The sequence below is a fragment of the Anomaloglossus baeobatrachus genome, chromosome 1 (genome assembly GCF_048569485.1).
Source record: "Anomaloglossus baeobatrachus isolate aAnoBae1 chromosome 1, aAnoBae1.hap1, whole genome shotgun sequence".
Lineage (NCBI taxonomy): Eukaryota > Metazoa > Chordata > Amphibia > Anura > Aromobatidae > Anomaloglossus > Anomaloglossus baeobatrachus.
The window spans coordinates 651,383,793-651,403,348 of NC_134353.1; the positions used below are offsets into that span (position 1 = coordinate 651,383,793).

At 42.9% G+C, this 19,556-nt stretch overlaps 1 protein-coding gene across 1 annotated transcript in view; it reads right to left on the reverse strand.

Annotated features, from left to right (window-relative positions):
- TEP1 (telomerase associated protein 1) overlaps positions 1 to 19,556 on the reverse strand; it is a 119,149-nt gene that overhangs the window by 72,452 nt on the left and 27,141 nt on the right. The window contains exons 6-16 of the mRNA XM_075319906.1: positions 19,263 to 19,427; positions 17,252 to 17,323; positions 17,036 to 17,160; positions 16,703 to 16,860; positions 16,508 to 16,617; positions 16,332 to 16,422; positions 14,200 to 14,374; positions 13,913 to 14,120; positions 12,336 to 12,488; positions 9,911 to 9,997; positions 5,441 to 5,568 (exon numbers count right to left, since the gene is read on the reverse strand). Coding sequence (XP_075176021.1) covers positions 5,441 to 5,568; positions 9,911 to 9,997; positions 12,336 to 12,488; positions 13,913 to 14,120; positions 14,200 to 14,374; positions 16,332 to 16,422; positions 16,508 to 16,617; positions 16,703 to 16,860; positions 17,036 to 17,160; positions 17,252 to 17,323; positions 19,263 to 19,427 — 1,472 coding nt within the window. The remainder of the gene's footprint in view (positions 1 to 5,440; positions 5,569 to 9,910; positions 9,998 to 12,335; positions 12,489 to 13,912; positions 14,121 to 14,199; positions 14,375 to 16,331; positions 16,423 to 16,507; positions 16,618 to 16,702; positions 16,861 to 17,035; positions 17,161 to 17,251; positions 17,324 to 19,262; positions 19,428 to 19,556) is intronic.

The following is a 19,556-nucleotide window of genomic DNA, read 5'->3' on the forward strand; positions in this document are numbered from 1 at the left end:
TCCTGTAAAGGGGAGGACTGTAAGTGATATCCTAGAAGCCGCGTCCGCATACCAGGCTCTGAGCCAGATCGCCCGACAGATGGCCCCCGTGCTGCTAGCTGCTTTCACTGCGCAGTAGACTGCTGACAGAGATGCGATGAGTATGTACTCACCCGCTAGAGCAATCTGTGTAGCCATGTTGTGAACTTCGGATTGCTCGGTCTCGCGCGAAGACCGTTGTGGAGGTTATCCCAGGACAACATGGATGCTGCCAGCCAGATGGCGGCGAAGGCAGTAGGAGTACCGTGCCCGCCGTCTGAAGAAAAAACTGAACGGGCAACTCTCTCTGTGTTTTGATCCGTGGCGTCTCGAAGCGATGCCCCGTGCGGGAGAGATAGTACTGGAAGATGACAGACGGACAAGACAGAAGGGCGACCATAGGCGAGCCTGCCCATTCCTTCCTGAGAGCCTCAGGGAAGGGGAAAAGTAAATCAAACGACTTACCATTGTTGAATATCTTGACCGGTTGTCGTCTGTGCTTGTATAGAATTTCAGCAAATTCTGGATGGTCACCAAATTGCCTGTGTGCCCGCTTAACCTGTTTGAAGGAGACATGCAAGCACTGGGTAGCCACAGAGTCCGTCTGGAGCTCTAGCGTATGACTTACCGCTTTGACCGGACTATCCACCCTACCTCTGACATCAGCCCTCTGATCTGGAATCAGCATCGAGGCTGTATCCGACTCTTCTCCTGAAAAAGGGTCGGCCGGTCTCGGAGACGAGGAGAACTCGGGGCCTGGAGGTGAAAGGGATCTCCGGGAGGGCTTGAGAGGACGCCCAGCAGGTCCCATTCTGCGCTTCAGTAGTAGGGTATGAATCAGACCGACTGTTGTCCAGAGCCATCTGGACCGGGGGAGCATGGCTGGGCGCAGGGTTGCGACTGCAAACGCCTGCGCAATGGTCAGACGCCCTTGGAAGAGAGTCCCCAGACTGGGATAGGGGGTCTACCACTCCGAGTAAGGGAGCGCAGCAGCGGAGCTCGGGTGCTGGCGGTGACAGGATGGTTTGGGGCGCAAGCCGAGCGGGGTGCGTAGCCTGGCTTGGGAGAATTTTGCCTAGCAGGCTGTGCATGCATAAAAAAAGCTATAAAGAGGGCCCGGTTTGGATGTGCTTAGGAAAAACCACTAGTGACGCTAGGAGGGGAGACAGGAGAAAAGGGGGAAAAAATTAAGAAAAATAATAAAAAAAGGGGAAAGAAGCTATAGTCTGTTCCTAAGCAGGAGCAGCGCTCACCCAGGTCCTGTGTCCCACCCAGGTCAGCAGAGGTCTCAGAAGCTGCGGGGACAGCATTGCTGAAAAAAAGCGCAGCCCTTCATTTTTTTTTTTTTTGCAGTAGGGGGGGGCTGGCCGGCTTGGGACCGAGCAGGAACTGCAGAGGTCATGCTTGGGAAAAAGCACGTGCGCACAAAACGGGGAGGCGGAGGACTGATGGCCTGAGGTAGGCCGAAGCAGGGGACTAGATTAGTGGGCGGCCCGCCGGGAGCGCAGCGCTGAGAAGTCTTACCTGCGTTCTGCCGGCGTCGCTGTGATCCTCGGCCCCATCCTGCCTGCCGGAGAGTTGCCTGGGGAGAACTGCTGAGCGCTCCTGCGCTGTGGTGACCACCACAATCCCCTGCCTGGGCCCAGGGAAGAAGTGAACGCTGGGGAGGCCTGGTGTTGCTGAGCGCTCCTGTGCTGCAGCTGTGATCCTCTCCCAGGGTCCTGTATCGTAGGGGACGCTGGGAGGAATGGGGGTGTGCTGAAGGACTGAGCTGGCTGTCTCCGGGCAGAAGAAGAGGGGGGCGTGGCCGGAAAAGCGCGCGCAAACAGGGGGGCGGAGCGCACCAGCCTGAGGAAGGCCCAAAGCCGGGGGCTAAATTAGTGAGCGGCCGCGGGGAGCGCAACGCTGCGCGCAGAGAAGATCCTACCTGCGTCCTGGCGGCGTCGTTCCAATCCACGGTCTCATCCTTGCCTGCTGCGGCTGCCGGTGAGTCAAATCTGCCCCTGGAAGGCGTCAGGGGGGGAATGCTGGGGAGCTGTGAGGGAGACTGCAGAGCGCTTCTGCGCTGCAGTGAACAGATCCTCTGCCTGGGCCCAGGGTAGAAGGACAAAGAAAAACAAAAAAACGCTGGGGGAGGCCTGGTGCTGCTGAGCGCTCCTGCGCTGCAGAGCCTGCGATCCTGTCACCGGGTCCTGAATGGAGGCCGTGGGTTGCAGAGATTCATCGCCGCCTCCACCAGAGACACCCCTTGGGACGGTACCATAGGGGAGGATGGGGAGTTAGCCCTTAAAAAATAAAATGTTCAACCCCAAGCAGCCCCTGGGACAGTACCATGGGGCAGGAGGGGGAGAGGGCCTGGTGTCTCAAGCCTCAGATAACCCTGGGGACGGTACCCGGAGGGAAGGAGCAGGCGAGGGTTCTCTCTGATGCGGGGACTTTAACCCTGCAGAAGAGACAAAAAAAACCTAGAAAGATGAGACGGCTGAGCGGCGCCGTAATAGCAAAAAAACGGGGAAAAAGGAATAGCCTAGGCTGAGGTTGGCCCACAGAGATATGGGCCCACTTCAGCCTCCTACGACACTAAGCAAAAATCTGGCATAGATCCGCCTCCGGCTCAGGGTGTACACTGCTAGGGAGGAGCTAACTTTCTTTATGTCTACTTAGTGTCAGCCTCCTAGTCACAGCAGCATACATCCCATGGTCCTGTGTCCCCCAATGAAACGAGAGAGAAAAAAAAGATTGATGCAACATGGAGACAATATGGATGATACCTAACAAAAAAATGGTCCATTGCTCCAAAATATAAAAATAGACATGGATCTGTGATTAGTTTCTAGATATAAGAAGTTTGTAAAATTAGAAATACAAGTCATGTCATATATGTACAGTGCCTTACGAAAGTATTAGTCCCCCTTGAATTTTTCAACCTTTTCCCACATTTCAGGCTTCAAACATAAAGATAACAATTTTAAATTAATGGTGAAGAATCAACAACAAGTGGGACACAATTGTGAAGTTGAGCGAAATGTATTGTTTAATTTTAAACATTTTTAAAAAATAAATAACTGAAAATTGGGACGTGCAATATTATTCGTCCCCTTAAGTTAATACTTTGTAGCGCCACCTTTTGCTGCGATTACAGCTGCAAGTTGCTTGAGGTATGTCTCTATCAGTGTTGCACAACGAAAGACTGAAATTCTTGCCCATTCTTCCTTTGCAAACCGCTCAAGCTGAGTGAGGTTGGATGGAGAGCGTTTGTGAACAGCAGTTTTCAGCTCTTTCCACAGATTCTCGATTGGGTTCAGGTCTGGACTTTGACTTGGCCATTCTAACATCTGGATACGTTTATTTGTGAACCATTCCATTGTAGATTTTGCTTTATGTTTGGGCTCATTGTCTTGTTGGAAGACAAATCTCCGTCCCAGTCTCAGGTCTTTTGCTGACTCCAACAGGTTTTCTTCAAGAATGGTCCTGTATTTGGCTCCATCCATCTTCCCATCAATTTTAACCATCTTCCCTGTCCCTGCTGAAGAAAAGCAGGCCGAAACCATGATACTGCCACCACCATGTTTAACAGTGGGTATGGTGTGTTCAGGGTGATGAGCTGTGTTGCTTTTACACCAAACATATCGTTTGGCATTGTGCCCAAATAGTTCGATTTTGGTTTCATCTGACCAGAGCACCTTCTTCCGCATGGTTGGTGTGTCTCCCAGGTGGCTTGTGGCAAACTTTAACAACTTTTTTTATGGATATCTTTGAGAAATTACTTTCTCCTTGCCACTCTTCCATAAAAGGCCAGATTTGTGCAGTGTACGACTGATTGTTATCCTATGGACAGACTCTCCCACCTGAGCCACAGATCTCTGCAGTTCAGCCAGAGTGATCATGGGCCTCTTGGCTGCATCTCTGATCAGTCTTCTCCTTGTTTGAGATAAAAGTTTGGATTGACAGTCGGTTCTTGGTAGATTTGCAGTGGTATGATACTCCTTACATTTCAATATGATCGCTTGTTGGATGTTTAAAGTCTTGGAAATCTTTTTGTAACCAAATCCGGCTTTAAACTTCTCCACAACAGTAGACCTGTCTGTTGTGTTCCTTGGTCTTTATGATGCTATCTGTGCTTTAAACAGAACACTGAGACTATCACAGAGCAGGTGTATTTATACGAAGACTAGATTACACACAGGTGGATTATATTTATCATCATCAGTCATTTAGGACAACATTGGATCATTCAGAGATCCTCAATGAACTTCTGGAGTGAGTTTGCTGCAGTGAAAGTAAAGGGGACGAATAATATTGCACGCCCCACTTATCAATTTTTTTATTTGTGAAGGTGAACGAAATGTTTTGCTTATTTTAAATAAGCAAAAAAATTTCGTTCACCTTCACAATTGTGTCCCACTTGTTGATTCTTCACCATTAATTTAAATTTTTTTATCTTTATGTTTGAAGCCTGAAATGTGGGTAAAGGTTGACAAATTCAAGGGGGCCAAATATTTTCGTAAGGCACTGTATGTAAATGCAACTCATGTAAAGAATGTGATTTGTTTAACATAGGAGGATACGTCATTATTTCATCTTTATGGTATATCACTCCCCAAACTATTTATATGCACATGTAGCTTTTTCAAAGACTAGTCCAGCAATAGCTTTACATGGCCAGTCATTTCCTCCATTAATGAAAAATTAGCATTTGAATTGCAAATGAAGCTGAAAAGCAATTTGTAGATCTGAAGCCTCTGTCACTGCAGCTCTATTCCCCGCCCAATACTGCCTCCTCATGCTTGACTGATGACACCTTTACCTGAAGTCACACAGCATAGAGGCTGTCAGCCAAGCAGGTTGCAGCGTTGGGTGGGGAATAGAGCTGGAGTGACAACGGCTTTAGCTTCGTTTGCATATAATTTCAAATGGTGATTTCTCAGTAACGGAGCAAAGGACTGGCCATTTAAAGGGATTAGTGAACTTTTCTTTGAAAGGGCTACATGCACATATATATATAGTTTGGGGTCGTGGGGAATCCTGCTTACAGATCACCTTTAAAAAATTTACAATATGCCATTTCCTTTTGTAGAAAAAATAAAAAATGGCCTCTAATACCAGGAATTGGCTTCATTGGAACTAACAACTTCTAGCAAGAATTTTTATATCTGTCTACCAGTCATTACAATGAAGTCTGAGAATTGTTTTCTATTCCTCTAAGGAATATTTGTTCAATTAGATGACATATTACATTCAGATGACAAGCGATATTATCAGTGACATGGTGCTATAATGAGGCAGAATTGCAGCCACACATTAGTGGCGCCATACAGTCATCTGGAGCAGGGTTCCAATATGTACATGAGGCCTTAAAGTTTGGAGGCTGACAAAGCAGAAAGGATGAAAAAACACAGAGAAAGGGGAATAGAGAGAGTACCTTTTGAAACCATTAGGCAGCACCGTCACGCAGAGACAGTCGGCATTCACTACGCATCGATAATGATTCAGCACAGTCTTAAAATTTTCTTTTAGTGGATTTTTGTCGAAAACTAGTAGAGTATCTACCTGCATAAAGGAACAGGTCATGGTATAGTATGTTTCCATACATCAAACAATCGACAGCACAATTACTGATTTTATCTATTATTGCAGATTTAAAGTAGTTAGACATTTTATAAAAATATTTCCTCATAGGTTGTAAATGTCAACATAATTTACACCCTGCTCTTCAGTAGAATGTCCTGGAACGCCCATGTTAGAGCTTTGTAAGCACTGCAGAGCCGAGTCCTGCTTACATAGTAGTCAAGATTACATCAATGGTCACATCATTTACTGCACGAGTCTTGGCCCATGCAACAGCTGCAGGCTTATACTGCAGACACGGTGTTGAGAAGACAGCATATAGCACTCTGCTAATATTGCACTGAATGATCGCTCAGTCTTGTTCGTTTTTTCCTGACTACACCATGTTGTTGATGGTTAAGATAATGGTTATTGTATGTCCCAAGTAAAACTGTTAGCCAATGTGCAGATACATATAGCTGAATCTCCTGTATCTGCACATGAGCTGGATGTGTTCAGTTTCTGTTTAGCAACTGGATACAAGAGGGAGAAGTCAGGGACAGCCGAGAAAGTGGTCATGTGGTTACATCATATGCCCAGCTCACAGAAATATAAAAAAATCCATATACTGTATGTATATAAGAAAATACTCCTTTATTAAATTCAGTTAAAAGGTAAATAATTCCACCCCAAATACAAAAAAAAACAAAAAAGTGATTAGTCCTATGGATCGTATCATTATCCTACATCTTTCTACTTAAGTGAGAGGACCTATATGAGGTACCTATTGATAGTGGTGTCCATATACATGTGTGGTTATCCTTATAATTTTCTACCCAATTTGTTCATAGGGGAAAGGGGCCACCGAACAGATTTCTCCTTTCAAAATTTATCATATGGTACCAATGTAAACAAACAATTTCTTCATATAAATATAAATTTACAAAAATTACATATCTTAGAGTCCGGGTTTAGATTGAGGTAGTGTCCTTGTATTTTCAAAAAGATCCAGTAGAGATGACTACACTGTTGTCCAATCTTAGAGTTCCAGGGAGGTAGGTAATACTGACTTATAGTCCATAGGTGCCCATAGATTTCTATGAGGCTAGATTACCTTCCCTTTAATCCAGGAGCACTTATCACCGCTTTTATATTCATTAACCCACAAACGTTTTATGGAAATCTTCTGCTCAATGCATTTCTCCCTTCAGAAACGAGGGTTCATCAGGAGGCTACTTTGGATATTTAATCCACCTTGGTAGTCATGGGTGTGTTAATAGCGGCCCTTAATAGTAGGAACCTTTAAGCTATATAGCAATGCTCTCTGCTTTCTGAAGTCAGTGTCCTGGAATTCACAACAGCCTTTGTTGCCCTCTTAGTTCCAGTCAGGAGCTGATAACCTCATCCCCTGCATGTGTTCAAGTCCTAATGGTGGCGTTGGACGGTGGACTTGGACACATGTAGGGGGATGAGGTTATCAGCTCCTGACTGGAACTAAGAGGGCAACAAAGGCTGTTGTGAATTCCAGGACTCTGACCTCAGAAAGCAGGGAGCATTGCTATATAGCTCAAAGTATCCTACTATTGAGGGCCGCTACTAGCACACGCATGAGTACCAAGATGGATTAAATATCCAAAGTAGCCTCCTGATGAACCCTTGTTTCTGAAGGGAGAAACACGTTGAGGCAAAAGATTTCCATGACAGGTTCATGGATCAATAAATAATGAAGGAGTGATAAGTGACCCTGGACTAAAAGGAAGCTAATCCAGCCTCATAGAGATCTATGGGTACCTATGGACTATAAGTCCGTATTACCTATCTCCCTGGACCTCTAAGATTGGACAACAGTGGAGTCAACTCTATTGGATCTTTAGCAAAATACGAGGACACTACCTCAATCTAAACCCCGGACTCTAAGATATGTCATTTTTGTAAATTTATAATTTATATGAAGAAATTGTTTGTCTACATTGGTACTATATGATAAATTTTGAAAGGGTTTTTTTTTTAATATTTCTGTGAGCATAACTTGGACCCAAAAATGATCTAGTAATATATATAGTTTTTACATCATAGCCCACCATCGTGCTGCTTACTATGGAAGCATGGGCAGCAACAAGCCTTATTCTGAGCAGCTGTGGAAATGTATGATGACTTTTACATACAGTCATGAGTAAAAGTGTTAGCACCCTTGAAATTGTTTCAGAAAAGAAAGTATTTCTCCCCAAAAATTTTGAATGACACTTTTTTTTATACACATTTATTTCCTTTGTGCGTATTGGAATGACACTCACAAATAATTAAAAAAAAAGACAACCTGGACATAACTTCACACAAAACCCCAAAAATGGCTTAGTCAAAATTGTTGGCACCTTTTCAAAATGTAAGATAAACAACTTTGTTTCAAGTATGTGATGTTCGTTCAAACTGACCTGTTGCAAATAACAGGTGTGGGGCAACATTAAAATCACAGCTGACACCAACTAAGAAGGGGAGAAGTTGACTCAGTTTTTGCACTGTGTCTGTGTATGCCACACTAAGCATGGAGAAAAAAAAGAGAAGAGAACCAAAATGGTTAAAAAATCTAAAGAGTCTCAAGGTTACAATTCCATCTCCAGAGATCTTGATGTTCCATTGTCCACGGTGTGCAACATAATCAACAATTTTACAACCCATTAGCACTGTAGCTAATCTCCCTGGACATGGATGGCAGAGGGAAATTGCTGAAAGGTTGCAATGCACCATAGTCTGGATGGTGCATAAGCCGCTCCAATCAAGTTCCAAAGAAATTCAAACTGTCCTGCAGGGTCAGGGTGCATCAGTGTCAGTGCAAACTATCCAGCAGCATTTGAATGAAATGAAACACTACGGCAGGAGACATACATGCTGACATACAGACATAAAAAGCTGAACTGCAGTTTGATAAAATGTATGTGAGTAAGCCAAAATCCTTCTGGGAAAGCAACTTGTGGACAGATGAGACCAAGAAAGAGCTTTTTGGTAAAGCATAGCATTCTAATGTTTACTACAAATGGGATGAAGCCTACAGTCAAATATGGTGGAGGCTCAAATATGTTTTGGAATGGTTTTGCTGCTTCTGGTACTGGGTGTCAAAAGATTTTGGGTTGCAATGTAGTGCCCAGTGTCGGCAAGATGGGTTTGCGTCCTAGGTCATGAGCCTTCCAGCAGGACAATGACCCCAAACATACTTTAAGAAGCACCCAGAAATGGATAGAAACCAAGTGCTGGAGAGTTCTGAAGTTGCCAACAATGAGTCCCGATGTAAATTCCAGTGAACACCTGTGGACAGATCTTACAACTGCTGTTGGGAGAAAGCACCCTGCAGATCTGAGCGACCTGGAGCCATTTGCAAAAGAAGAGCGGTCCAAAATTTCACTTGAGAGGTGTAAGAAGCTTGTTGATGGTTATAGCAATCTATTGATTGTGGTTATTTCTTCCACATCATGTGAAATGATGTCCAATTTGACTTTTTTCTTTGTTTTCTTTTTGTGTTGTTCCAATACAGACAAAAGGAAATAAACATGTGTGTAACAAGACATGTATAATTGGAGTAATTTTCTGGGAGAAATATTTCATTTTCTGGCACAATTTCAAGGTGCCAACACTTTTGGCCATGACTGTATTATGTAGCACAATAAATTACAGCCATTTAGAAAGTATAGGAAATATTTATAAAGTGGCCATCCCTTTTAATGAGGCATAAGTTAAAGAGGTTTTCCACTACTATTGTGACCCCCTTTTATTTGTCCTAACTATTCCTAAATAACACTATCCTACTATACTTCTACTAACTACCCTGCTTTTGTAAGCTGATCTCTCTGCGGTGTGTATATTCCAAAGTTGTTGTTTTAGCTTTGATTTTTCCATCTGCCCAGACCACGCTTCTCTCTCCTCTCAGCTGCTTTACAGTGCAGTACTTTCATGTAACAAGTGCTGTGATGTGTCGATCATGAAATAGTATATCACATTGCACGATCTACATATTGCAGCGCTTGTCACATAAAAACGCCAAACTGTGAAGCGGGCTGAGAGGAGAGTGAAGTGTGATGTGGGCAAGTGCACTCAGTCTGCTGTAACTAACAGAGGCAGCCTCGCCCCCACCAGTGAGATGCCCTGATTAGTTGTCTAATTCCGGTCTCCGGTCCAGAAGGATCAAAGCTAAAATATCAGCATAAGAATATACGTGGCGCAGAAAGATCAGCTTACAGGATCAGGGTAGGTAGCAGAAGACTATTCGGAACGTGGTTAGTTAGAAATAGTGAGGACAAATGAAAGAGGGTTACATTAGTACTGAAAAATCCCTTTAATAGAAGTAGTGTCTTACCTTAGTGCGCTTCATAAGAAGATCTGAGAGGTATTCTGCTAAGGGGTTTCCTTCTTCATAGGGCAGGTGTGAAACATTTTCCATTTTCTGAAGGGAAATTATACCTTCATTAGCTCAAAAACTTTACACCTTATGTATATACTTCAATGATGTGGGCAGGCAATATCAGTGAGCTTATTCCAAGTAACAATATACCACACAATACCATGTAATGCCATACTCAGCTGAGGGACCACTCATTCTTATAATGTTGCTTTAAGGTTCAACCTCTCCTGATTATTTCTTTAGTACATCAACTATTTTTTCTTTTTAATGCGGGTTTTCTACAGACACCACTAGAGGGAGCTTCAAGAGTACCCATCACCAAATGAGGGTGCACTGCTGCAGGATCCCACAAACCTCCACAGCCAATCTCACTCTTTCCATTAATCAAGAGTTGCTGCGCAGTTTCTTAAAATGTTACCCCTTTCAAGTGGGGGATTGAGAGATCCTGCTCTGCATGCCAAGATCCCACAGCCCGGAAGATTGGGCTCAGCTTTGCCACAATGTCAGGCCCTTTTGGGGAATATTAGGGGCTACTTCTGAAAAGTTTTGTTACAGGATAATATTTTGAAAATTCACCAGTCTGGGGCTGCCCTGTTTTATTATATAAAAGAGCAGCCCTAGATTGGAGATTGCTACTCTTTATATATTGAATGCAATAATATTATATCATCACTAGAGTTTTACCCAAAATGGCATTTTCAACCTGAATAAGCTCAATGCCACAGTGCTGACCAGTAGGAGTTTACCAGCTGTAAAACTGCCTTATTTTCAAGGGTAGTCCATATTGTAGCAGCAGACAACTAGAGGTCAAGACCGGTCTTTTATTTTTTTTTTTCTCCTCCTGTCTATCAAACAGTAACAGTGTAAATTACAATGATAGAGTTTTGGGATTTCAGGGCAAGATATTGGACAATGACAGGCACAATTTATACTGAGAGATGAGGGAAAGGATATTCCAGCACCTAAAGTGCTGAAGGAATTCTAATGAAGTGATTCCACCTTTTCAGAAAAAGTGGATGGCAAAAATGTGGGCAGCTCCTGGAAATTTTAGGCTGGAAGGTGCACCTAAAGAAGTTTTAAATTACTGTGTGGAAGACTAATCTTTAACTTTGATTTGGGGTGCAATGAAAGGTAAGCTCAAATAGTAGGCAATAAGCTCTTAGCTACCATCTAGGTCTATGGCTAAGATTTGGAGCTCGATATCAGAAAAATGGACCTCCGATATAAAGATATCTAATGAAGTGAATGAATTAGAAATATGGTGTGATAAAGAAATACATATAAGAAGGGAAATATTTTCAGATCACGCCACTTATAAATGGAAGAACTAAAATAATGTACCGGTATATAAATCATGAATTGGCTCTACATGGGAGGATTGGATCACATCCGCATGGGACCCCTATAAAAACTGTCACAGACTCCGTCATATGATGGTCAATCCCCAACATTACTTTTGTTATTGTAATTCTAATATAGAATAAAATAATGTAACTCAAAATGCCAAGAACAAAGCCTAAGGATTTGTGTATCCGCTAGTGCAACAAATTCTGTATTCAAAGACGTGACATAAAAAGAGAAGGAAGCAACTTTGTAAATAGTTTAGGTAATAATATCCTACTGATTTGTGTCTGCTGCTCCTGGCTACAGACTGCAAACAAACTATTGTAATGTGATCCCACAGAGGAGAAGATAAAAGGGATGATAGTTCTGTAGGTTAAAGGGGTTATCTCCCCTCCATGGCCCTCCATGAACTTTACGCAAACGTCAGCTGAAGCCACCAATATTGGCTGACAGTCTAATGTGTAAGGGGGTTAAGACCGACTGATGGTCGGGAGAGATGCCGAAGTGTCAGTTGGCAGCTTTCTCATAGTTAACACAGAAGCGGTCAGTTGAGGGAGTGCTCCTGTGTATGGGAGTGCTGGTTGTGATGACCATTGGACAAATGATTGTTTTGTAGATAACCATCTAATGTGTATGGCCAGCCATAATTACAATTTGTCACAAATCCACAGGATGGCTGATAAGTGCATGATCGCTAGGAATTCCACCAAAAGCAGGAGCCCTGTGTCTCCCATCTAAATGGAGCTAAGGTCACGCATACATGATGAGGCTCTATTCATTATCTATGAGAGTCCTGAAGAGAGACAAACTTTGCTCTCTTCTATGTCCTTCAGGCTCATAAATATGAAATAAAGTGACATCACGCATTTGCAACCTGAAACAGTAGGACACATGTTGGGTCTCAGCTATTTTTTACAGTAATTTACACATTTGGTGGTATTATTTTACTAAAAAAGAACTTTCTCTTATTCCCACCTATGAGGATCTATACAATGTTGACTCCTAAAGTATTGAATTTGTTACTGTCTTGTTTTACCTCGGCTTGTTCCTTGACTTCGCTCACTCGTTCAAGGAGCGGACTTGATGAGTGGTTCGCCAAGGCATAGTGGTGTTCATTGTATAAGACCAGCTGGGCGTTTTCTGCTGTGTCCTTCACCATGAGGCTGAGCAGTAAACCCACATCTAACAACTATGGAGAGGAGAAAACGAACCACTGAATCACTAAAGCAACATTTCAGGAATCAATATAGTGAGTCAGGTATCAGTCATTACTTATTCAAGCACACATTCAGTGTGCAAACAGTTCTTGTGCCCCATGACAGTATGAATACCGTGTTGTTCCCAATAATACGACATACTATTTGCCAAGTTAGGCTGCTTTCACACATCCGGGTTTTCCTGTGCGGCACAATCCAGCGCTTTGCAGAAAAACCGCAACCGTTTGTTTTTTTGCCGCCAGTTGCGTTTTTTTTGCATAGACTTACATTAGTGCTGTATTGTGCCGCATGGGCTTGCATTCCGTACGTTTTTTGCCGCATGTGGCAGATTTTGCCGATGCGGCAGCCGGATGGAACGTTGCCTGGCACGTTTTTTTTGTCCGGCAAAAAAAAAATAAACCACATCGCGCCGCATCCTGCCGATGCGGCACGATTTGCAATGCATGCCTATGGACGCTGCATGCGACGTCCTGCGGCAAACATCGCATCCGGCCGCCGCATGCGGTTTTTTCCACTGCGCATGCCCAGTAACCTGCCGCAAGCAGCAAAAACCAGACGGGCCGCATGTAAAAACTTATGCAAAGGATGCGGTTTTGTCGCCGCATCCGTTGCATAGGTTTTAGAGCCGGATTGGCCGGCTCTGCTAAAACCGGATGTGTGAAAGCAGCCTTAGAGGTGTAACATCAAGACATATCAAATACTAGAACCCTTACAGGGCTTGTTCACACACAGTGTTTTTTCTGCCAATGCTCTAGTTTTTACTGCAGAAAAATCTGCTGGAAATACTCAACAAGTGCACATACCCATATAACTGTTTATCACTAACTTTAGAAAATTATATAGTTTACTGCTCATTGCCGAAGTTACTAGCCACCTCAGCAGGCGGTACCACTAAGAAGGAACGGAACAGCAGTGAGCACGATCGACCACCGCTCCATTCACTTAGGGTTCTTCAGGGTACCAGTTCTCAGGATCGGTGAGGGTCTCAGAGGTCAGACCCTCAGTGATCGAGAAGTTATCCCCCATCTTGTGGATGGGGGACAAATTCCAAACTTTAGAACACCCTTTTAATACACTCATATACATTACATGAAAGTTGGACCAGCACGGCGTGACTGGAGTGGCCACACATTTTATGTGTATGGGGGCCTCCCAACTTTACTGCAATATGAACTTCAACAACTGATCCATTTTCTTTCAGAGGAGATTAGCTGCTACCTGAAGGGTCTGGTAGTGGCTTTCACCTCCGTTCCCATTGAAAACAATGAATGCTCAGCCGCGTACTGCAGTGTATAGCGGAGTCCAGAGAGCTATCCATTTAATACTATAGGTATTCTAAATTTTCTGCAGAATGAAAGATAATAAAAGTAAAACAATATGTGACCACATAACTTACTGAGGGTGTAGACCTAGTGTAAATGACTTCACTGCTGGTAGCTAGCTCTTTGGCTCCATGGCACGATTGATGCATCGAGCTGTCCACAAACATAAGGATTACTGTACGTCCAGGTATTGGGGGGATATTGTGATGTGCCGATACCTGAATGGCTTCCTCCAGTGACTTCTTATATCTCTCCACAGTACCGCTATTAAATTTTACCAGCCTTCAAATAAACAAAGTAAAATTGAAAGGCAGAAGGTCAATCCATTCCTGCTTAATAGTCATTGAAAGTTATGCCTTACCTGGCCTTCCTCAAGGCTTCTTTCTCTCTTTTAAGCAGACTATGGACAACTGGAAAAGCCAGACAAGCTCTTAGCTCAAGTCGAGAGAAACGCTTGCGCGCAAGCTCTGGAACATTCTCCTTCTCTCTTAGAAAGATTTTATGAAGAAGGGTGCTATTGGAGGGGAATGGTTCTTCTGCAGTAGATGAAAGAGAAGACTTCCTTGTAGCAAAACATCACATATGAATCATTACCCTCTTAGATTAAACTCTATAGAATATGATTTACGTTCAGGCATCTGCATTTCTTCCCCAGAAACAGTGCCCCTCTTGTCTACAAGCCAATTGTGACATTGCGGCAGATTCCAATTTACTTGAACTGGTGACAGCTAGAGATGAGCGGATCCGTGGAAGTTCAAGCTCTGTGGGCTCAGCCGGACTTTAGATAACATTCTGTTCTGGACCCGAACCTCATTGGAAGTTACTGTTTAGAGCAGTTTGGGTCTCCGTCCATATGCAGCCGCCATAAAACAGAGCATTTCCGGGGGTGGAAGGGTGGAGTTTTTTTCCTTTTTTTGGGGAACATTACATCCAATAACGATGAATTTACCCCCAGTGCGAGCCGTACAAACATTGCAAGCGGCTGACCGATACTCGCTCTAGTGGTTTGTATACATAAAGCACCAGAACACCAAACTCCAACCCTGATTTTTTTGATGTTTGGGTCATCTCTAGTCACAGCCCATGTACCAGAGTGGTGTGTTTTTCAGAAAAAAAAAAACAAATTTTTTCTGAATCATACAACCAAGATAACATTTTGCAGCAACTCTTTCTTAACTAAATCAGTGCTTTATGGAAAATAAAAACAGTATATTCTCACCTCCTGGGCCCGCACTGTACAAGCAATGTTGGTGTCGTCACTGCTGGCACTTGCATGACCTTGGCTATGTCACTGAGTAGTAGAACTTAAATTTCCATTAAAGAGAACCTGTCAGGTGCAATATGCACTCAGACCCACGAGCAGTTCTGGGTGCATATTGCTAATCCCTGCCTAACAGTTCCAGGCTATAGTAGCATCGTGCTAACACAGGGGCATGCTAACATGGTATTTAATGGCCATTGCCCAGCGTCATCATCAGCAGTGACGCACGTACCTGTGTCCATTGCACTGCTTCAGAATGCTGGGCTTAGGGTCAGTGCGCATGACCAGACGTCCATTAACGCACACTACACCAGTTTGAAGCTGGGACCCATACACCTGGCTTTATGATGCGCATGACCGGACGTTTTGGGACTTCTGATCAAGTGCACTGATACGTAAACCAGCATCAGCCATGGTGGCAGCAGAGAGAGGAGAGTGACCATGCCTCTGACACTGCGCATTTCTTAGCATGTTAGCACTCCCACAGGGGCGTGCTTACATGCTAAGAGGGCCAACTAGCCAAGGGAAGTAATGCCCTTGCGACTTGTCGATGGCCTCATTAGCATATCATAAAAGATTTTTAGAAATACTTTTTCTAAAGATCACTTTATGTATGCTACTATAGGCTAGGACTGCTAGGCAGCGATTAGCAATATGCACCCAGAACCACTTTTGGTTCTGGGTACATACTGGACCTGACAGATTCCCTTTAAACAAAACTGTATTTGACACCAAGAGGTGAGTATATGCTGTTTTTTTTGACAGGAGGCACTGTTTCATTAAAGAAGCTGTTGTCCAAACAGAGTACAACCATTTTAAAGTCATTAAAATTCTGTAAACTCTATAAAAGCTTTACGGAGATATTTAAATCATAAAATAAAGATGAATCAGTGCCTATATATTTTTTTTCCATCCCAATCCTCCTAATGTGTGTCATATCTTTTCATATCTAACTAATGATGTTATGGGGTGTCAGAATTCCTAAATTCAGCCCCGGACTACAGTTTCCATTTTCCCACGGATGTAATACTCCTACCTAACATACCAGGTGGCTCAATAGCTGCCTGCCCACTAAACCCACGATTAGGTTACCTCAAGTTACGGCTATGACTGCACATGCGCAGTCTGCATTGTCCCACGCATGCGCTGTTGAAAAGCAGTGTGAAAGTGCCAGTGCATTAACCACTCTTATATCTCATTACAAACCAGATTATATTACATGGACAACTGACCCGCTTTCTTTAGCTGACGGTCTAGATCCTGAATGACTTTGTAAGCAGAAAGAAAGCGAAATGGAAAAAGACGGCTTTTGATGACCGAATTCTAGAAAAAAAAAAAGTCAAATAATTACAATGATCATAGACTCATCATACCGGCAATATTCAGATATGGTACAAGATTGTCATACCTGGTTGGACAAACGTGCAGTCACTTCTTTATGATGTTTTTCACTGATACCTGCTCTGATTAGATTCCTCAGATTCCTTAATAATGCCATGAAAGGCACTTTACGATTGTCTGAGGAATAAAACAAAAAGTGGAAAATGCTTTAGTACAATGCCAGTTTGTAAGTTTATCTGCACCCGTTACTTGTTGGTCTCACCAAGCAAACTCTCCCATACGGGGCCTGTATTTCCCTTCTCACTTAATTCCCTATCCCATGTTTCAGGTTGTTTTAATTTCATTCTCTGTCCTGACAGTTGGGACTGCCATGGCCCTTCAAGACCGCTGCGGGAAAAGGAGTTCAGATCTTTGGGGTACCTAGCAAAAAAAAACAAAAAACCAAAATGAGATGAATTAAGGATGGAGTTAAAAATGACACAAAAAGGTGAAGAGGAAAAAAATAACAGGAAAGATAAGGTTGATACATAAGGAGAAGAAAGATCAGGAGAAAGATTAAAGAAAGGAACAAGAAAAAAAATGGAGACATAGTAACCTGCATCCAAGGAGACTCATGACATGTTTAGCTGGCTTAGAAATATGTAATCTCTGAATCAAACTCTTCATGGAGAACTTGTCTTTAGTCTTTTTTCCAGCTCCGGCAGGAGTGGGAGGTTCGGCCTGAGAGAGAGATTTTACACCAATGAATATTACAATACGTTCTTGACTGATAGTCAAAATGCGAAAGTCTTCTTACGTTTGAGTAGCTCACCTTTTTCTCTAGGAGTGTAAATAAGGCTTTCAGTCTTAGTAAGCTTCTACCACCTTTCAAATGCCTTAAATCCTAAAAGAAGAAAAACAAGATAAAAGTTTATGTTTAGAAATGTATTCATATAAATTACACAACTGCCAGGAACATCATCAATTTCCAGAATGAATGATAGGTTTCATGGTAAAGCATGGTGAAGCACCAGCCATGTTGGGTTTCAATAGGCCCAAATCATTATTCCGATAGAAGACAAGTAGTTGCCAGATACGCCTGGTAGCAGCCTAGTCCACCCATTCAAATAGAAGAGCGGTTAATAGTGGCATCTGAAGGAACAATAGTCAATCATTTTGCATGATTACAGCCAGCTATGGTTTATTCTAAAATGCTATGACGTTTCACAGTAAACATATTTTGAAACACTCGCCAGAACTATTGTATAGGTATCGGATGACTAGTCCAATGCAGTCAACGGTCTGCTTCTCCCCGCCCCACTCTGCATGACTAACAGGTCTCTCCCAGTCAATCAACCTCAAAGAGGCAGGAAGAAGACATTGGGGACACTTAGGACTAGTCAGCAACGACACAGTTTTCCCTTTTGACTTCTTAAAGTATGCTGCATAAGCCTGTAATGGAATCCAGCTCACCCACGTCTGACCTCACCGCACCTCAGACACGGATCCGGCCCTGCCCTTGCCGCAGCAATGAGAAAATGAAGGAAAGCGATCCAGCTGAGTCACCAGGTGATTTATTCAGTGCAATACAGACATGGCATAGTCGTGGTTAACGCCTTTCTGGCTTAACGCCCTTAATTATAACGCATAAAAAAACGCACGTGTTTTTTAGGTGTTTTTACCGCATATTGCCCAAAGCGCTTTTTAAGTCAGATCTATTGACTGGAAGGGAGCAAAAAAACTGGAAAAAGCGCAAAAATAATTGACACGCTGCATCTTCAAAAACGTAGACAAGATGCAGCCAAGGAGAGATGCAACATGTAGACAGCAAAATAGAAATCTCATAGACTTTGCTGGGGGGAGGGAAATGCATCTTTGTGACCTCAAAAATGAATAAAAACGCAGTAAACGATGCAGTGTGTGAATACAACTTTAGAAGGTATGACATACAAGTCTGCAATCGCACAGCCAGTGTCCAAAATATACTGAACGTGGTTCAGGCACCATGAATCTGAGGACAGTTTCACATCACAGAACATATGTTCCATACATATGCAATTGAATTCCATATTTTCTTTTGTGGAAAATATATACCATATGATATCTTTTTTTTCTGGCAGATACTTGTATAGGATTCACTTTTCAATACAACTAAAAAAGTGGTATACCTACACTTACTGACTATATGCTGAAAAGCTACAATTTTGAAATATATATGTACATTAAAAATATCTGCTGACCATACAATTCATATTACATGAATAGAGCTTAAAAAGAACTTGTCAGCACGATTTTGTAATATACAGTAAAGACAATTCTGTAATGGGGCTGTAATACTGATTGAATTGATACCTTTGGTGAAGAAATCTGCTCTGTGGTTCTTCTTTAAATCACCACTTGAAATTTTCTGCTAATTAGAACTCAGTGCAAAGGGGCTGTACTCTGTGTTTTCTCCTCCCTGTCTGTGATTCCTCGGCCCCTCTGCCGGCCTCCGGTTTGTGAATGGCATGCCTCCTCTGTTGAAAATCTCAGTAGTGACCTGTTATTCACAGACCGAAGGCATCACCAGGGAATCACAGACAAGGAGGAGAAGACCCAGTGTACAGTTCAGCCCCTATGCACCGAAATGTAATTAGCAAAAACCTTCAAATGGTTATTAAAAAGAACAACAAAGTGGATTTCTTCACCAAAGGTATATATATGTAATCAAAATTACAGCAACAGTATGGCCATGTTTTACTTTACATTACAAAACTTTGCTGACAGGATCTCTTTAAGTCACAAAGTGTGCAACAAAAAAAAAAAAAAAAAAAAAAAAAGGTACTTTGATGACACACTCTTACCCTAGTCTTCTTTTCCTTCTTTTTCTTGGAGGCATGTTTTCCCCGCTGTTTTCGGGTATTGTATTTCGCCAGTTGATATTCACTGAACTCTTGGAATTTGAGGGTCAAAGCTCTACGGAGGCAGGAAGGCAGTGGAGACAATTTATCTCCTTCCCCTGCTAAGCTCTGTATATGCAATAGAAATTGAAGGCTTAAAATTAAAACAATATTCATCCAACACACCACACAGTCTTGATAGATAGATAGATACCTAAGGTGGTGGGCTGCAGGGGAGCATCAAAAGAGACTTTTTTT